At 38.1% G+C, this 16472-nt stretch overlaps 3 protein-coding genes across 3 annotated transcripts; 2 read left to right on the plus strand and 1 right to left on the minus strand.

The window, feature by feature from the left end:
- Positions 1-767: 767 nt before the first annotated feature.
- On the plus strand, positions 768-7366 carry LOC112494830. The gene is made up of 2 exons (XM_025088175.1): positions 768-6843; positions 7051-7366. Exon 1 carries the CDS (start codon positions 2101-2103, stop codon positions 4282-4284), a length of 2184 nt encoding a protein of 727 aa, XP_024943943.1. The 5' UTR covers positions 768-2100; the 3' UTR covers positions 4285-6843; positions 7051-7366.
- Positions 7367-10244: 2878 nt separating this feature from the next.
- On the plus strand, positions 10245-12237 carry LOC107270969. Its single transcript, XM_025088176.1, has 3 exons — positions 10245-10861; positions 11030-11187; positions 11260-12237. The coding sequence occupies exons 2-3, from the start codon at positions 11092-11094 to the stop codon at positions 11455-11457; spliced, it is 294 nt and encodes a 97-aa protein (XP_024943944.1). The 5' UTR covers positions 10245-10861; positions 11030-11091; the 3' UTR covers positions 11458-12237.
- Positions 11791-13424, minus strand: LOC107270967 (autophagy protein 5). The gene is made up of 4 exons (XM_015746474.2): positions 13162-13424; positions 12888-13090; positions 12498-12823; positions 11791-12440 (listed from the first exon to the last, which is right to left on the minus strand). Exons 1-4 carry the CDS (start codon positions 13315-13317, stop codon positions 12328-12330), a joined length of 798 nt encoding a protein of 265 aa, XP_015601960.1. The 5' UTR covers positions 13318-13424; the 3' UTR covers positions 11791-12327.
- Between the last annotated feature and the right edge of the window lie 3048 nt (positions 13425-16472).

A 16472-nucleotide genomic window follows, 5' to 3' on the forward strand; every position in this document is an offset into this window, starting at 1 on the left:
CCACGTATGAACGTGCAATGTATACGCCTTTGAGAAAATGAAAGGATTCATCGTTGGCAGCCATGATTCTACTATAATGCACATTTCATTTTTATTCCACCATACCTTCGTCAAATACAACTTTAAAATAGCACATTTCTTCATATAAAAGATTTATTATTCTTTAAAGAATTATTTACGAAATTCTGTATAGCGGAACGAGGATGGTAAAACGGAGGTATAGCGATTCCGGTGTATTTCTTAGAATGGACCGAAGGGCCCGAGGCCCCCAAGGAGGCCCAATATACGCGAATCATGGAAGTTTACGAGGCCGAGCTATATGCCACTCTTTGTCGGTTTGCCGCGACTTGCGTCATGTCTTTTCGTCCTATCTTATTGCACAAGTGTACGACAGTACGTGTGTCATATCACCTTGTATAAGTATGCATATGTATTATTATGTACGCGTGATAGTAGCCAAGAGCCAGGCTGCGTGTGCGTAAACGCGTGGTGCTGCCTACGTGCAGAGACGTGGCAACGGCGCCAAAGCTAAACATATTAACTGTCGGCTCACTCCACAAAAACAACATGATCTCATTCTGCGGCGCGTATGAGAAACTCGCCCCGGCGAATACCCGTGTAAGCCAGCCATATCGAAATCTCATTCAAAATCGCCAGCGCACCGGCAGCGAAACATAGTCTCCTTGTGAGCCATTCTTGGATCAACGGCGTGAGAGAGAAAGAGAGAGAGAGAGAGAGTAAAAGAAAGATTCTGAAATCCTCAAGTTAATGATTATGGTTAACGGTAATCGTTGGGTGTTCACGATATAAAGTGACTGGACTCCCAGGGAGTGGCTACTCTGGATTGTTTCTATGAAGAGAAGTCAGAATCAAATTCAATTTTTTTAGTCAAAGAAATCATAGATTTTGAATGAGATGCTAATGATTTATCACGATTTCACCGTGTAAAATTATGTGGAAATATTAACGTGAGTGAAGAAAATATTATGGATTATTATCAAACATCGATGTGAATTTTTTAAATTAACAATCTAAAGAATTCAAAGAAATATATGGTGATCCGTGTAAAATAACTGTCGGCCCTAGGTAAGGAGAGAAAGGACGCGTGTTAAAAATGAAGCCTGTCGTATGGACGAGAGAGCCGTTCAAAGAGACGATCGTGGCAGACAACATGGCGCCGCGCGAAGCGTCGTCGGGGCGTCGTGACGTTTCCCGCGCGCGTCATTAACGGAAGTGAGGCCACAAAATGGCGGAGTTTTATGTAGCTGAAGTGTGAAAGAGGCGTTGGAGAGAAGACGAGGGCGCCTACACGCCAGCGGTGTAGAGGAGCTTTCCTAAGAGAGACAAAATATGTGTAGTCGAATGTCTGCAAGCGAGATGAACGCTTCGAGTGCCGATCATTGTGTTGGCTTGTGCCAGGGCTAGAGCGGGGATACTCTATAAGAAAAATAGGATGACTGGTGGCTGTCGGTAGTCCGTAATGTGTAAAAGTGGGGACTATTGAAGCTTATGGTATAATGAAAAAGTGGGGTGAACAAATCAGGAGAAGGTATCACGTGGTGAGGGAACATGAATTTGAGAGTGGGGATGGCCAGTATCTAAAGTCTGTTATATTACTTGAATTTCTTGGTATGTGTTTGTCCATGGAGGGGAGAATACAGCTCATAGGTCGAAAAGTGGGGGAAAGAGCAGAGCAGACTTTTCAGGGGGAGACGTTTTGTGGTGGGGATGAAAATTAGTTACGGCATCCAGCAAGACCTAAAAGGAACTCCGTGCGTCGCGCGGCCAGGCCACTCCGTGCAATGTTACGCGTTAAGGTATGCTTGTGGTGTGTTCAGAGTGCCGGTTTACCTTACTCACGATAATTTGAGGTTAAGAACAAAGGAGGACACTTAGTTGACATTTGTTAGGATTTTGTGAATTGTTTTGGCCTTGTTTTTCAAAGGTTCTATTTTTTCTTTGCTCACGGTGGTATTCTATAATGCTGACAAGTGGGATAGTGTGATCGCGTGATCTCAGACAGTGTCCATGAGGATTATCGGAAGTACCGATTAACTCCAACGACTATCATTCTCCAAGAGAGTACACTAGCTTGTGATAATGGCGCACGGTGTCAGCGAAGTTCTGGCTGAGAGTAATTCTACTACCAGGATGACCACCAGCAAACATAACCAAGCTCAAAACGTTCGGAAAACAGTTGGCGTGATGGGCAGCAGACGTATATTCGCACCTGCTTTTAAGTTGAAGGTACTGGATTCCTATAGGAACGATATAGATTGTCGTGGCAATCAGCGTGCTACTGCCAGAAAGTATGGCATACATAGGCGCCAGATACAAAAGTGGTTGCAGTGCGAGGATAATCTGCGTAGTAGTTGCGCAGAGATGGTAACGTCATCATCGCCGGTGAGTTCAAATTCATCGTCCTCGTCCTCATCATCGTCGTCAGCCTCATCGACGACGCTGGGAAGCCCCGCAATAACCGAGGGCGCCCCGACGGCTGATGCGGGAAGCGTGGCTCCTTTAGCGCCGGCCTTGAACCTCAGTCTCGCCAGACTGCACGGCGACGATGTGCCTCCGGGGCCCCTAGCCACTCCACCCTCACCACACTATCCGCAGACCAGCACTTCAGGATATCATCAAGAGTACATTAATCAGGATCAGCATGGCCAGGATATTACCTACCGTAGTGATGAAGCAGACAAGTATTATGCTATGGACGGTTATGATGCCAAGGTATGCCAGAGTGCACAGGGATACGCGATGAATCAATCTAATCATCAAAATCATAAAGATCATCAAGAGACACACCCAAGTGAACATAGTCATCACCATCAGTATCGAGATTCTCATGGAAGCGTACTACTGGCCCGGACGATAAAGTCGGAACGTGCAAGCAGCCCAGACTCGGTGGCGACAACAGGGCCGTACGAGGCGCTGGGGCCGCCCTGCGGTCCCCTAGGGGCCGTACCGTGCCCTCATCAAGAGAACACCAGCACCAGGGGAGCTACGGCTACTCCACCACCTACATGCATAGTAGCGTCGCCACCTGGTAGTGTCCATTCGCCAGGACACGCGTGTCCCATGAATTCTCAGAAGCCGAGTACATTCGAGCCCGAGGAAGCTGGAGGGCTTAGCAGTGCCTATGGGCCACCTGGGCATGTATCCTGTTCCAGGATTTACCCAGGTCCTGGTAGTCCCCAAGGGCCCCATTCCAGTCCTCCAAGCCCTCAGGGCTCGGCAAGATCAAGCACCAGCTCTGACAGCGAATTGGACCCTCTCGATTTTTCAAATCAGAAGCAATCGGCTGACCTCGCTAGGAGAAGGTCCTTCTCCTTGAGATTCAAACTTGATGTCCTCGACGCATTTCATCGGGACGTCGGCGTTGCTGGTAATCAACGCGCTACTGCCAGAAAGTTTGGAATTAATCGTCGTCAGGTACAAAAGTGGCTCAGTCAGGAGACTGAACTCAGGGGTGAAATTGCCCTGAGAGGCGGTACATCGAGACAGAGACTTGGACCTAGTCAGGATGTTGGAGAAGTACCAGTTGATTTGAGAATCCATTGTTCTATGCCAGAGAGTCCGACACCATATTGCTGCGAACTGAGTGTACCAAGGACTGGCTACTATACTGGGAACATTGTGGAATCTCCTGAGGTGTCATACAGGACATGTATATTATCATGCTGCACGGAAGGTACCACTGAAACATGTTATCAGGAGATGAGCATAACGAGACCCTGTTATACATCACCGCAGAGGATATACTGTTACTCTCCAAGAGAATCTGTAGAAATAGGTATTCTCCAGGAAAACACAGAGCCAGTTTTATCCTCTCCGTTGAAAAGGTCTTGTACTCTATCTTGTTGCTATGAACCATCATCTCCTAAGAAGATCTGCCTAGACTCTGATGATCCTCCTCAGGACGTACCGTTGTGCTTAGTAAAACCTAAAAGAATCTGCGATCTAGAGCTGGTGACTAGTACAGTACCCACGCCTCCGACACCAACACCAGCAGCTAAAAAAGACGCCATCCTCTTCAAACCTTACCTGGACAACCCAGTAAGCAAGCCCATTGATGACGACGGCCAAATATCCCCAGTGCCGAATAATAACAACAACTGCCAAGGTATCTGCAATCTGAATGAAAATCGTGGTCATGACTACGCTCTGGAATTGAGTCTCAGGGTTCCGGTATCCTGGAGAACAGTGCAAACTCCATACACGGATTATCCCCAGGTTAGAAGTGCCTTCGTGAGGTATCCAACGAGTCCCCATTACACCTAGTGCGATTTCACTTCTTTATCGAGGTCCGGAGACGATAACCAAAAATCCAAAAATGGTACAATACAGTATAACACAAAATAACATTACACCAACATATCCCACTAACAAAAACACATACATACTTGTAAAATCTAATAACCGTTTTCACTTAGAAAAATTGAAGTTCATAATCATGAACCATAAAGTTGAAGATTCTGATTAGTTAACTCAATTCATCACGTTGAACCAATCAAAACTTTACATCCATACGGTTACGACCATTCGTTCTTCGTACAATAGCTTTAACAAGAAATGTATTCTAAAACGGTGTAAGATTAGGTTAGTCTTTCTAATTAACGTAAGGTGAAAAGGAGATACGTGAGGCCCGACACGTTAGACATGCTTATCCATCCGATCGATGAATCCACTGATAAGGTTACAATCATCGGCTAAGATAAGCTAGGAAGACGCCTTACAGTACAGACGTCTTAACGGATAAAGAATTGACTCGTCCACCTTTTTAAGCGTCGTTCAGGCTTCCTTCTATTTTTTTTATCAACACACATCGGAGTCATGGAGATTAAAAAATGTCTTATCGACGAGGCCGTTTAGAGGTCGTCGTCGTGTGCCGCTATACTCATGCGCGCTTCTATTATTATGAAATTGCGTGAGCAAATGACTGGACACGTGACGTCACGCGATAAATTGTTAAGAGCTTCGTTTCTTTTTATAATCACTAGAGTCGTTGGCTTCTTGCCTGATGTATTTTGCCAATTTGACGAAATCATCGTACGATTTGGTAATTGAAAAGGGACGTTCGACGAACCGGTGTAACTAACAACGAGAGAAAGGAGAGAAATTATATAATACCGAGGAGAATTATATCGGTATCAAAGTATGGATGGGAATGTAATCGATTTGCTCAAAGAATTGCTTCCACATACAGCATATTGTATGTCTCTTAGATAGGTCTTGGCAATTAACATTGCCCTAACGTATCTCTCCGTTTTATATTCATTATCTATTTTCTTCTTTAATTTTTCTTGCGTGCCTCAGATCTCGCGTAGTATTCTATCTTTTCGTATCAAATTTCTTAATTCTTCTACTAGCGTCAGTTTTTTTTTTTATTTTCATTTAAATCCCGTAGTTTTTTCCGGGGCGTTTCGTTCTCCTGCAAGGTTTCGTAAATCATTGATTAATATTGTTGTAAATATGTCTATATGTATACATAAAGCGCGAGAGAGACTAGCAAAACCAATAGAAAGAACTGGAAACGGACCTGTGCGTATACAAATCAACGTATCTTTGTCTATAATGTATTCTATGGTCGAATCCGAAGATCAATCCAATGGATTGCGTGTTAAAGAATGAATTCTGTTTCTAGGAAGAATTGGAGGTACACGATGATTTGTGCAAAACAATAATACGTGACACCTTGCGGACCAAAAAGCAAGGAAACAGATACTAAGTAGGAACAAACTGACAATCATAATTAATAAGTAATTCAATATGGAGCTGTGTACGTGCCTTTCCAATTGTCTTCTTGGTGGAGAGCCAAGAAAGGAAAAATTTTGTACGACCATTCGGAAACATAAATATCCAAAATGCAGATGCGTAAGCAGAACGTTCTTTTTTTTTAATTATTGGAGAGATCAGGATTTACAAAACGCGTCTCGCATCCGAGAATTATACATAGGAAAAAGTAAAAGAGGAGTGTCGACAAGAGTAAATTAAAGGTGCCTTACTCAATTACAAGACTTTAGTCTAAACAGATCTTTATTGAAGCGGATATTCTCATATCTTGCAATTGGATCAAACAGATTGAGTGTAAAAGATTAGATTTTATATATTGAAAAAAAAAAACGATGCCAACGCACGAAGTTCGCGTGCCAATCCGATGCGAAGGAATAAACCCGTGTACAATGAATAACGATGACTTTTACACCGTAAGCCATAATAGTTACATAATGCCATAACGTTTAACATAATATGGCGCATCCAACGCCAATCACCGAAGCATAAAGTAAATGACGAGCGATATATTTATATATACATATTTTAATGTGCACACATCATTTATATATCATTTTCTGTTCATTATCATTTCGTCGACTTCTTCGTGAGATTTTTGATCGTTTGCGCGTACGCGGTGCCGTGGCACGAAGTCACGTTGAAAACTGCGACATATTAAAATTTGTTAATAACGGAATCTCCGTCTTCAACTCGCCGTCTTAGCGAATAAGATAAATCATGTACATTTTCGGGAAGGAAGAGTATCCCGCGGGATGTGACTATTTATAAAAATTATATTTTAATATACTGTCTTTACAAGTGGCGCGATAAGTGGATATTGAAGTTTTTGAGGATACTATACAGAATTGTAATTGCGTACATAGTAATTCTTGCAAGGCTATGGAAATATTGTGCCTTTAGTCTCGTGGGTATTTTGAAGAATTTTTTTTGATAGCGACTGAAAAAACTGTGAAATTGGATGAACGTCGACAAAAGAATAATAACAGCGGAAAAGGAGAAATGATATCTCGTTTAAGACCGGCAGCTCAATTGTGTGATAATATTAAGGTGTATGAGGAGGTGTCATTTTTCTTTAGAGAATGAAAGAGAGAGAGAGAGAGAGAGAGAGAATGCGTTGGTATGCAAACAAGCGAGAATGTTGTACAAAGGACGAATTAACCTTATTACGAATTATCTTCTTCTTTAATGCGCAGAGTAGGCAAGAATGCGTTGGTATGCAAACAAGCGAGAGCTCAATTGTGTGATAATATTAAGGTGTATGAGGAGGTGTCATTTTTCTTTAGAGAATGAAAGAGAGAGAGAGAGAGAGAGAGAGAGAGAATGCGTTGGTATGCAAACAAGCGAGAATGTTGTACAAAGGACGAATTAACCTTATTACGAATTATCTTCTTCTTTAATGCGCAGAGTAGGCAACGCGAGACGAATTAATTGTATTATTACTGTATTATATACACGATAAGAGTAGATATATATTATATATTATAAATAGATAGAGATATATATTATATAACGATGCCTAGGAATTTACCGAATTTGAGAGACAAAAATATAAGAGATTATTTTAACGAAAGCAAACGTTCTTTTTATTTGTGTTTCTTGTACCCACAATTCGTATTTCACCTTTCACCTACCTATAATTACTCACAAGCCTACGGCGATCATCTTGTCCTTCCCCTCCTACGAGGCTTGAATTACGAATTTTCCACGTATACCTTCTATTATTGTCCTGGGCCCTCATCAATCATCCTAAAACCATCTCATGATGTAAGTCATCAAATGACAAAAAAAGATATATCATTCACCCAGGTAAAAAAAGAATTCTCGCACGTCAAAAGAATTTTAGTTTTGCTTAAGTTGTCTAGAGAAAAACCTGATTCTGGTGTTAATATGTTCATCTGTAAGCATATAAAAAAAAAATTAAAGTACATGACAACAGATCTGACGGACGAAGGAATTAGGTGTAAAATGGTTGATATCGGGTGCTGCGTGTTTGCATTCTGATATTTGGGATCTCGGGTCGCGAAACAGCTGGCTCAAAGATTGGACCTCGTAAGCCTTCTACACAAGCATCGAACGGATACGGGCGCAAGAAACCAACGCAGTTCAGCATTTACGTCTGTGCAGCGTAGAATTATCGCGTTCATAAGCAGCGTTCACTACCTACATACGCGTTTTACGCCTACGTTTACGAGGCGCGTAAGAACTGCTCGTTATTCTGACCAAAATACCATGATTGTTTAGTATGCATGGGATACAGAAGTAGGCGCGTTTGGGCCTTATCGGGCGCATGCACGATTTAACGATGAATTTCAATTCGAAACCAATTTTGCACCTGTACACTGTGCCACTCGAATTATGGAATCTTTTATTTGGATCAGTATAAGAATGACAGCTGAGAGAGACACGGCTAGTTTTTTTAAAGATGCATCATTATCTTGTCGGTACTACAGCTTTCGCAGTTATCGGCGGTTTTTGTATCCATTGGGATATAGGAGGATTTTGTCATACGTAGTTCGAAAATTTGACATTGGGCGGAGTGTTAACACGATCCGAAGTTTTGTGAAACAAAAAATTTTTATGGATGTTGGTAATCGAATCGTCGATATTCAGAGGGATAATATTATTACTTCATGTAGTGATTTAATAATTTATGAAATCTGTTTATTTGCCATAAATTATGCATCCTTTCTGACTGACGAGTCAATTAACTTTTACAGTTTTAATTTTCCATGGTAATTTCAATTTTTTAATTTTACTTTTAGATATTAGTGCACCACTAGAAGAAAAATTGTATTATTACGTCTTAGATGGAAATTGACGGTATTTTTTGCAAATTACTTTCCGATACCTAGTCATTTCGAGACAGTCGATATAATTAAGCAACGTAAAATTCATAAGGGGTTCCAAAACGTTACTCGAAGTAAATTTAGCAGAGCGTTTTTTTTTTTCATAAAAGGTAAAACTTCATCAGAGAATAGATTACACTGTACTTACCAGTGAAAATTCGGAGTCAGTCTCACAGGCGTTAGTACATAGTTAATCGTCGACCATGCGGTACCGTCATCTAGCGTTTAATCTATGTATTATAAATATATCAAAAAATATAACTGACTTATACTGTTTTTTATTACCCGAAGGTGTCGTCTGGTAAGTGTGCGAGTGGTATATTTTTTTATACAGTCATCGGACATGATGTGCGGATTAACATTTTATACTCAATACAAAATATGTCTGCTAATCAAAAGAGTTATTAATTCATATCCAGAGGCAACGTTTTTTATATTGCATTGTAATAGACAAGTTTAGAATTTTTATAATACAATAAATTATTTTTATTTAAAAAAGTAAGTCAAATTAGCCTATAAACAATCCCAGCATTCGGTAACATCGGATCCTATTCGCTGCATGGGTATTGTTGGAGGGTTGCCTGCTCGAGTGGTGAATTTCGAAATTTCGACGCACTCAGTCTGGCTACAACGAATCCAACATTTTTTCAGAGAGCAATTTAAATAAGTATTTCTACACTTTTTTCAAATGTTCTGCCATTGTATCGCATGAATTTCATTTACAAAAACACGTTCATGCGACCATGCCGCTTACAAAGATTACGTAGTATCACAGAAAAGAATAGGATCATTTCATGGTGAATTTACTGCAATCTTAAGTGCAGCTGGAAAGGTATAAAGTCTATAACGTACAATGCCTATCGACAGACGCATTCATTCTGTAACATACAGTCCCATGCACGTGTATTGTTATGTGTATATGTTAATATTTATATCTATATGTTCATGAAGCTTGGACCACCTGAAAGGTGAATCTTTGATAAAATCAAATGAACGGGCTAATTTCAGTTGAGTGCCGTACTTCTGAATAACCCTATATGTATATACAGGGTGTTCATTATATTATACCATAAAAAGAAATCGAAAATTTTGAAGGCAAAGATTTTATGGATTCAAACATGTTAAAATGTGACATGTTTAGCTTTTTATTAAAATCTTGATTTATGCAAATTGCACAGATTTTTTTTAAGTCAAATAGCATACCCTTTTTCCACTGGATTTATCGAAAAGATTAAAATCAAATCATTGAGGTACAATTAGGTATTACAGTTATCCAATCGTCGAATGTCTCTTTTTGAACTTAAGAGAGATATCCGAGGATACAAAGATCTCGCGCGTTTTGTAAAGAGTCACAGATGCTTTCGATGTTTAAACATCCGTAATGAGAGGAGAATGTGCAAATTTATTTTTTTAAAAATTTAATCCTTATTTCAATTGAAAGATTATGGTATATATTAAAAATTCACTTTTACTGATTTAAATGCAGAATTGATTAAACTTATTCGCTTTTCTTTTGTACTGTCATATAAAAGAATAAGTGTATAATACATCAAGTGTTAGGAATGATCAAGTTATGATCATAAAAAATCAAATATATCAGAGTCTATTAAAAATATTTCTTTTGATTTGCATTAAGGACTTCATAAGTTTCGAGTAATAGATGAATTTTGAAGAAACATAATGCTCCATAAATAATAAGACCCAAAGAGTTATTTTTTCTGCTATTGTTTTATTTCTTCAAACATTCATAGCATTTATGGAGCTAGAAATGCCATGCAATAGTTTCATTGCACTCGGATATGTTGTTCAAGCTTAAAAGTTGCAGTATCGTATGATGAGATACCTAAATTGGCATAAACAAGATTTAAATATAAAAGTAAATATATATATATTCTTTGATTAACGAAATATTGAACATTCTGAATCGAGTATTTAGTTATTCTACGTCCAGATCAGGGAAGAATCTACAGAGTTGTTTTTTGAACTTGATACGAAAATAAAACTTAATCTCTTTCTTTTCACAGTTCGAAACGGCACTAGACTCGCAAACAAGTTCCTCCCCGGAAATTCATAAGGGATACTAGGAAGTCCTTGGCCATCGGCCAGAAATACAGAACGTGACTGATTCGTAACAGAAGAGTGGATCTCTTAGACCACAATTGTCTTTTGGAGTACGCGGTAATGCATCTCGACAACCGCAATCACTGCTATTCTTTAATGTAAGTCTGAAACTGTTTCACACGCTCGTATTTTTTCATTTTCATGATTTTGCTTTTGACTCGTTATAATTTTGAATATTAAGACGTAGCACGATACCAAGGCCACTTTAGTCAATAAATAGAATATAAATTGTAAGATATCTAGGGGTTTTCTTGTTTGCTTCACAGAATTGGTACCGACTATACTAACTACAGCTCGTGCTAAAATTGAAATTAGGATTATCTTGTCAATGACCGCACGATATGAACCACCGGATGATGGTAACGTATTAACTAATGAACAAATTCGCAGGAGATATCAAGATACGTCGTTAGTTATTTTTAAAGTAATTAAATCATTTTTCCTTTGATTTATCATTTTTTTTTTCAAATACTTTAAATTGCCTTTTTTTCTTTAGGAACAACAAAATAAAAAAGAAGTCGTAAACTATTTGAGTTTTGGTACCAGTCGTAGAACTATGGAATATAGTAATTTTGGTAATCAGCCTGTAATCGTACGAAGACCCGTGGGATCACCAGGTCACGGAGAAATTCAGGACACATCACAGGTTCGAAGGATATATCGAAAGCCACAAGAAACTTGTACTATAGTTTAATTAAAACCAATTCCCAACTAATAATAGAATAAAGTCATTCATTCATATTAATCCTAGAATTGCATATCCTATTAGATTTCATTTTTTCATACAACGTTATACACATCAATTTTTATGTTTCTTGTTCAGAGTACTTTTTAACATAGAATATTTGAAATATAGAACATCAGTGTTGTTATAGAGAATTAAATCCAAAAATATGTAAGACATTCAGTTTCCTAATAGCGCTGTATGAATATGTGTCTACTATTTTGTAATGAGTTTTATCTTTTAAGTAATTTCAATCATTTATTACAATAAAAGTCATATTAACAAAACTTTCAAATAACGATATAAACTTCAAAGTAGTTTAATCGCTTTATTGATAATTGTAGATGTTATACTGTTCTTTTGTAAACTACATACAACATATTATGGAGTATTACCAAGTAATTAAAACATGGCGGTTACATGTTCAATCTCATATACTTGATTCGCACTAGTAATGCTTTCTGACGCGTTATATTTTTACAATATAATTCTGACTCATTATTTTTAAATTATAAAACGTCTTTCAGAAATGTTTTAGCCTAAAGTGATCAATAATATGTCACTATAAGTGTGTGAGACTGCAAAATATAAATTGCAGCAATTTAGCAATTGTATTCCTCTAATCCGGCGTAAAGGGAGCCCTTGGGACTTATAAAGGTTGGTTCCTATAAAATATGTATTAAAGAACCGGAATAGGAGAGATTGGGTGACACGATCGTAGAAAAATAAAAAGACTCAGAAGCCATTGAACCCAGTCTTAAAACTGTCCGTGCGCTAAAAAAACCGTTTGCTTCGAATCCCACTCCTGAACTTATTGGTTCGACATTCATCGATTGTACGTTACGATGTGTTTAGGCAAAGATGAAGAAAATTATCTGGATAACTTAAATGTTCAGACAGCCATTGTAAAGGTGTTTCCAAAGGTGGCATTATTCCATGTGTTTGTACCTGAACTGAAATAAATTAAATGTGAATCAGTTGAAATTCCAGATATTAGTTGTAATACAAACCTTTCTCTTTATCTGGAAATACTTCATTCAGAAGGTGCTTCAGAGTCTTTCTTTGACCCTCCTCACTAACAGGCTTTACCAGCTTCTGGATGTACTTGTCCTCATTAGTGTAGCAACGGAAAGGAATATATTTAAAACCTTCATCATTATTACTAGCTTCCATGAGTCTGCGGTTTACAGCCCAGAATTGATCAAATTTATCGTTTAAAAGACCAAGCCACAGTTGATTGTGATCCTTCTTTTGCATACTAGATACCAGTTGGCCTCGATGTTTTAATACGTCAGCCTCTTTGATACAAGCCAAAAAGTGAGCTTCTACAACTTCCCTAAGAAATAAAAAATAACCAGTAAAGCGATCATCATTTCATAATGAAATAAATACGATTATACTTATTGTGACAATGCATTATGACATTCTCAGGAAATTTGTCAAAATGCACTACAATGTTCCATGGAAGTTGTATATCATTGGAGTAAATGTCGAAGAGAACTCCTATTGGTAGATGCCACTTTAATGGAATACCATTGAATTCCAACCACATCTCATTTTCCTGTTTGTCGAGTTGTATATGACGCATAAAATGCTTGCGTACCTAAACCACAAAGAATAAAATTTACCAGTATTGCTTACAGAATAAATGAAATAATCTGTGAAAGTACGTGCCTTATCAGTACACAGTGGAAAGTAACTTAACCTAGACACCATTAAATAAAACGGATCGGGTGCTTGCAGTTCGCAAACTTCCTCAGAATCCAGCTGAAAACAAACTGGAATTTTTCCTTCCCAAATTTCACGCAACACCTCCCGATCATTTGCCATTTTACTGGATATATTTTCAAAATTGAATTAATAGACGATGTTGACAGTTTACTTATACACAAGATTTGAAGGCTATGTTTTTCGTCTGCTAGGGGGTATTTCAATGTTCGTTTCCACTGTGAGGAGTTTAAACAAAGTTAACCAATCACGTATAGGAGTTGAATGGACTTGACCAATGAGGCTGCTTAACTCTGTTTAAACTGTGCACGATGGAAACTAAGTCAATGAGTACGCTTACACGACGGCTTAAGCCGCTTTAGTTCTTCTTCTTTATATATGTAGTTAGCACCAGTTGGGACACCAGTCCTCTACAAGCGGCCACAGCCGCTTTAGTTAATACTGATCTAAAGAAATAACCAATTTCAAACATTCCTTACAAGTAGGAATGTTTGTGATTCGTCATTTCCTTCAGATCAGTATTAACTAAACCGGTTTAATATTGTCGTGTAAACGTAGTAATTGATGTTTTCGTATTACCCGATTCGTATCGATTTATTTCAACACAAAACTACATTATTGGTCATTTCAAAATACATTCCCTTGGAGCCAGCGAATAGAGAGACAAGTTATATAATTGGATAGTTCATCTGAATTTGAAATCATCAGGGCATTATATTGTATTAATAAATTGAGGGCTAATATCTGATTACTCAGAGATGCGATCAGAAATCTTACTCAGGGTAATTCGGACTAATTCGGGTATGTTGCGTCTCTTTTATTATCGCTTTTATGAAGAGGATAGAATGATATTAGAATCGAATCATGTCAAAAATGTTTCCGTGATGTAGCCGTTGACAATTTCCTTTCCTTATATGTTTGAACCTTGTAAGACATTAAATACATTTTTTTCAATTTTGTTTTAAGAACCTATACTAGAATCGTCTCGAAAAAGGTAGAAGTGCTTTGCTTGAAATTGTATACAATTATTTTACATTAATTATGTAGTCTTTAAGTAATTAATTTTTTTTAATGCGTAGTATCGGTTTTATAAACAAAAAATAATTTTTTGGTGAAAAATCGTTACCTTAAGCAGACCTCGGACCTTTCATTACTATGCGAGTAAAATGTAAATGAAATCGTAAATAACGAGTTTTTGATAAAGATTCTTTCCCAAAACGGAGTTAGCGCACATTCTGCAAGGGTTGCAATTATTTTCATACGCCTTTTGCATTAATCAACCCAAAAGTGAAAAAATAATCCGACCCGAAAATTTCGGGTCAAACGACCTAAAACAAACGAGTAAATATATTTTTCACCTTTTACATAAACAATCAACTTTCAGCGACTTTGAATAAATTTACTTCCTCATATGGGTTGAGTGTCATCTATGCTCCGTTTAAGTGTCCTGAATATACATATATGTAATCATGAAAATTCAACGGAAAAATAAGTCGTACGTCCCTGTCTCATGTCTGTATGCGCGTTACACATTGTCACTAGTCTATTACACGTTTACCACATTTTTAATACAAAAACGAAGCATAGATTTTTGTGGACGGGCGGAAAATACATTGTGTTACAGTTTTAAGATCGAAATATGTAACGTGACTGGAAAGGGTAAAAATATTTTTTTTACACTTAGAGATATCAATATATTCCGCCCGATGTCGTTCCGCGACAATTTTATTACCCATCGAGGGTAGAATATTAATTTTCAAGCTTGCGTTGATTTCAAAAAGAACACTTCTCTTTGTTCTGGACATACTCCAACCCATTAAAAATTGTCAACGACCGTAGTAACATCCTTTATTATTATAACTCATTTTCTATTACCTCGGCATTAGCTCAGTCGATAAATTAGGTTACCCGTCAGAAGCAGTAGATAGCGCCATCTACATGCAATTACGTTAATGTTATAGAAATAAGAAAAAGTCCTCAGAGAGCTCCGCAAAGTTAGCCCCCCCTACTTTGACTTTCGACATTTTTCTTTTTACCAATCGATTGGTGGTCGTTTGGTGGTATTTGGTCAGTATTAACTAATCGGTTTAAGACCGTCGTCTAAACATAGCGTTAGTTTCCACCGTGCAGAGTTTAAACAGAGTTAACCAATCACGTATAGGGGTTGAATGGAATTGACCAATAGGGCTGCTTGACTCTGTTTAAACTCTGCACGGTGGAAACTGACGCTATGTTTAGACGACGGTCTTAAACCGATTAGTTAATACTGACCAAATACCACCAAACGACCACCAATCGATTGGTAAAAAGAAAAATGTCGAAAGTCAAAGTAGGGGGGGCTAACTTTGCGGAGCTCTCTGAGGACTTTTTTACTATTTATAGTAAACTCAAAAATGAGCAATACTGTAGAACGTCGATTAACTACGACCAGGTTATTGGTATAGCGAATTAATTGTGTTCGCCGTGGTTTGAGTCGTAAGGCTTACCTCGTTCCACTCTGTGCCTGATATGACACACTGTATGATATTACAAGTACAGAAACAAAGAGCATTAGGATTCACTAGCTTATATAAAAATATCACTAGGTAAAATTTTACGGATTATGCAGTTCGAGCTAACTAAATTGGGATTAACTAAACTTGCGCTTCAATTTAAACAATAATATCTGACATATCACTTATTTTGTGTAAATCGATAAAAGATCTATGTAAATATTGAATTGTGGCTTTCTTTTATCCAAGTTCCCTCCGGTTTTGCACATAGTTGTACTGACGTCAGATTACACTGTACTTAGATAGTCCTTATTGCGAACAAGTATGTTAATAATGCTAATAAAGCCAACTGACTAAATCTGTATAAACAGTTAGCACCACTTCGTTGGTAACGTGTATAATTATAACGTAAATTATCGCATTTGCCGAAAGTAAACAATGTGGGCCACCAGGGAGAAGTTAACGTATGGATTTCTTGAGCTTCAATAACAACCCAATAATCTAAACCCCTTGGGCGTCATTGACGTACTGATGTGCACATTTTTTGTGCCAGAAACGGCATTGACGCAATAGTGCACACATCGTTTATTTTACGATTGACTCCGACGATTTTTGTGCAACTTGGTACTTGGGTGTTTTTTAGGTCGCTGAATACGAATTTGATGTGAGAACTGGAAAACTCAACATTGCGGATCCAATATGGCCGACCAAAATGAAAAGCCTAATTTGAAAGAAACTCGGTACTCAGGGGTTTTCAAGATTTAA

The sequence above is a fragment of the Cephus cinctus genome, unplaced genomic scaffold (assembly GCF_000341935.2).
Source record: "Cephus cinctus unplaced genomic scaffold, Ccin1 Ccin1_scaffold0857, whole genome shotgun sequence".
In the NCBI taxonomy this organism is placed as follows: Eukaryota; Metazoa; Arthropoda; class Insecta; order Hymenoptera; family Cephidae; genus Cephus; species Cephus cinctus.

Excerpts from the sequence above, each read along its gene's own strand:
- LOC112494830 (XM_025088175.1), top strand. The coding sequence starts at position 2,101 with ATGGCGCACGGTGTCAGCGAAGTTCTGGCTGAGAGTAATTCTACTACC.
- LOC107270969 (XM_025088176.1), top strand. The coding sequence starts at position 11,092 with ATGACCGCACGATATGAACCACCGGATGATGGTAACGTATTAACTAAT. Across the intron at positions 11,188-11,259 it reads CGTCGTTAGTTATTTTTAAA|GAACAACAAAATAAAAAAGA; the intron begins GTAATTAAATCA and ends TTTTTTCTTTAG.
- LOC107270967 (XM_015746474.2), bottom strand. The coding sequence starts at position 13,317 with ATGGCAAATGATCGGGAGGTGTTGCGTGAAATTTGGGAAGGAAAAATT. Across the intron at positions 12,824-12,887 it reads ATAATGCATTGTCACAATAA|GGAAGTTGTAGAAGCTCACT; the intron begins GTATAATCGTAT and ends TTTATTTCTTAG. Across the intron at positions 12,441-12,497 it reads ATTTCCAGATAAAGAGAAAG|TTCAGGTACAAACACATGGA; the intron begins GTTTGTATTACA and ends AATTTATTTCAG.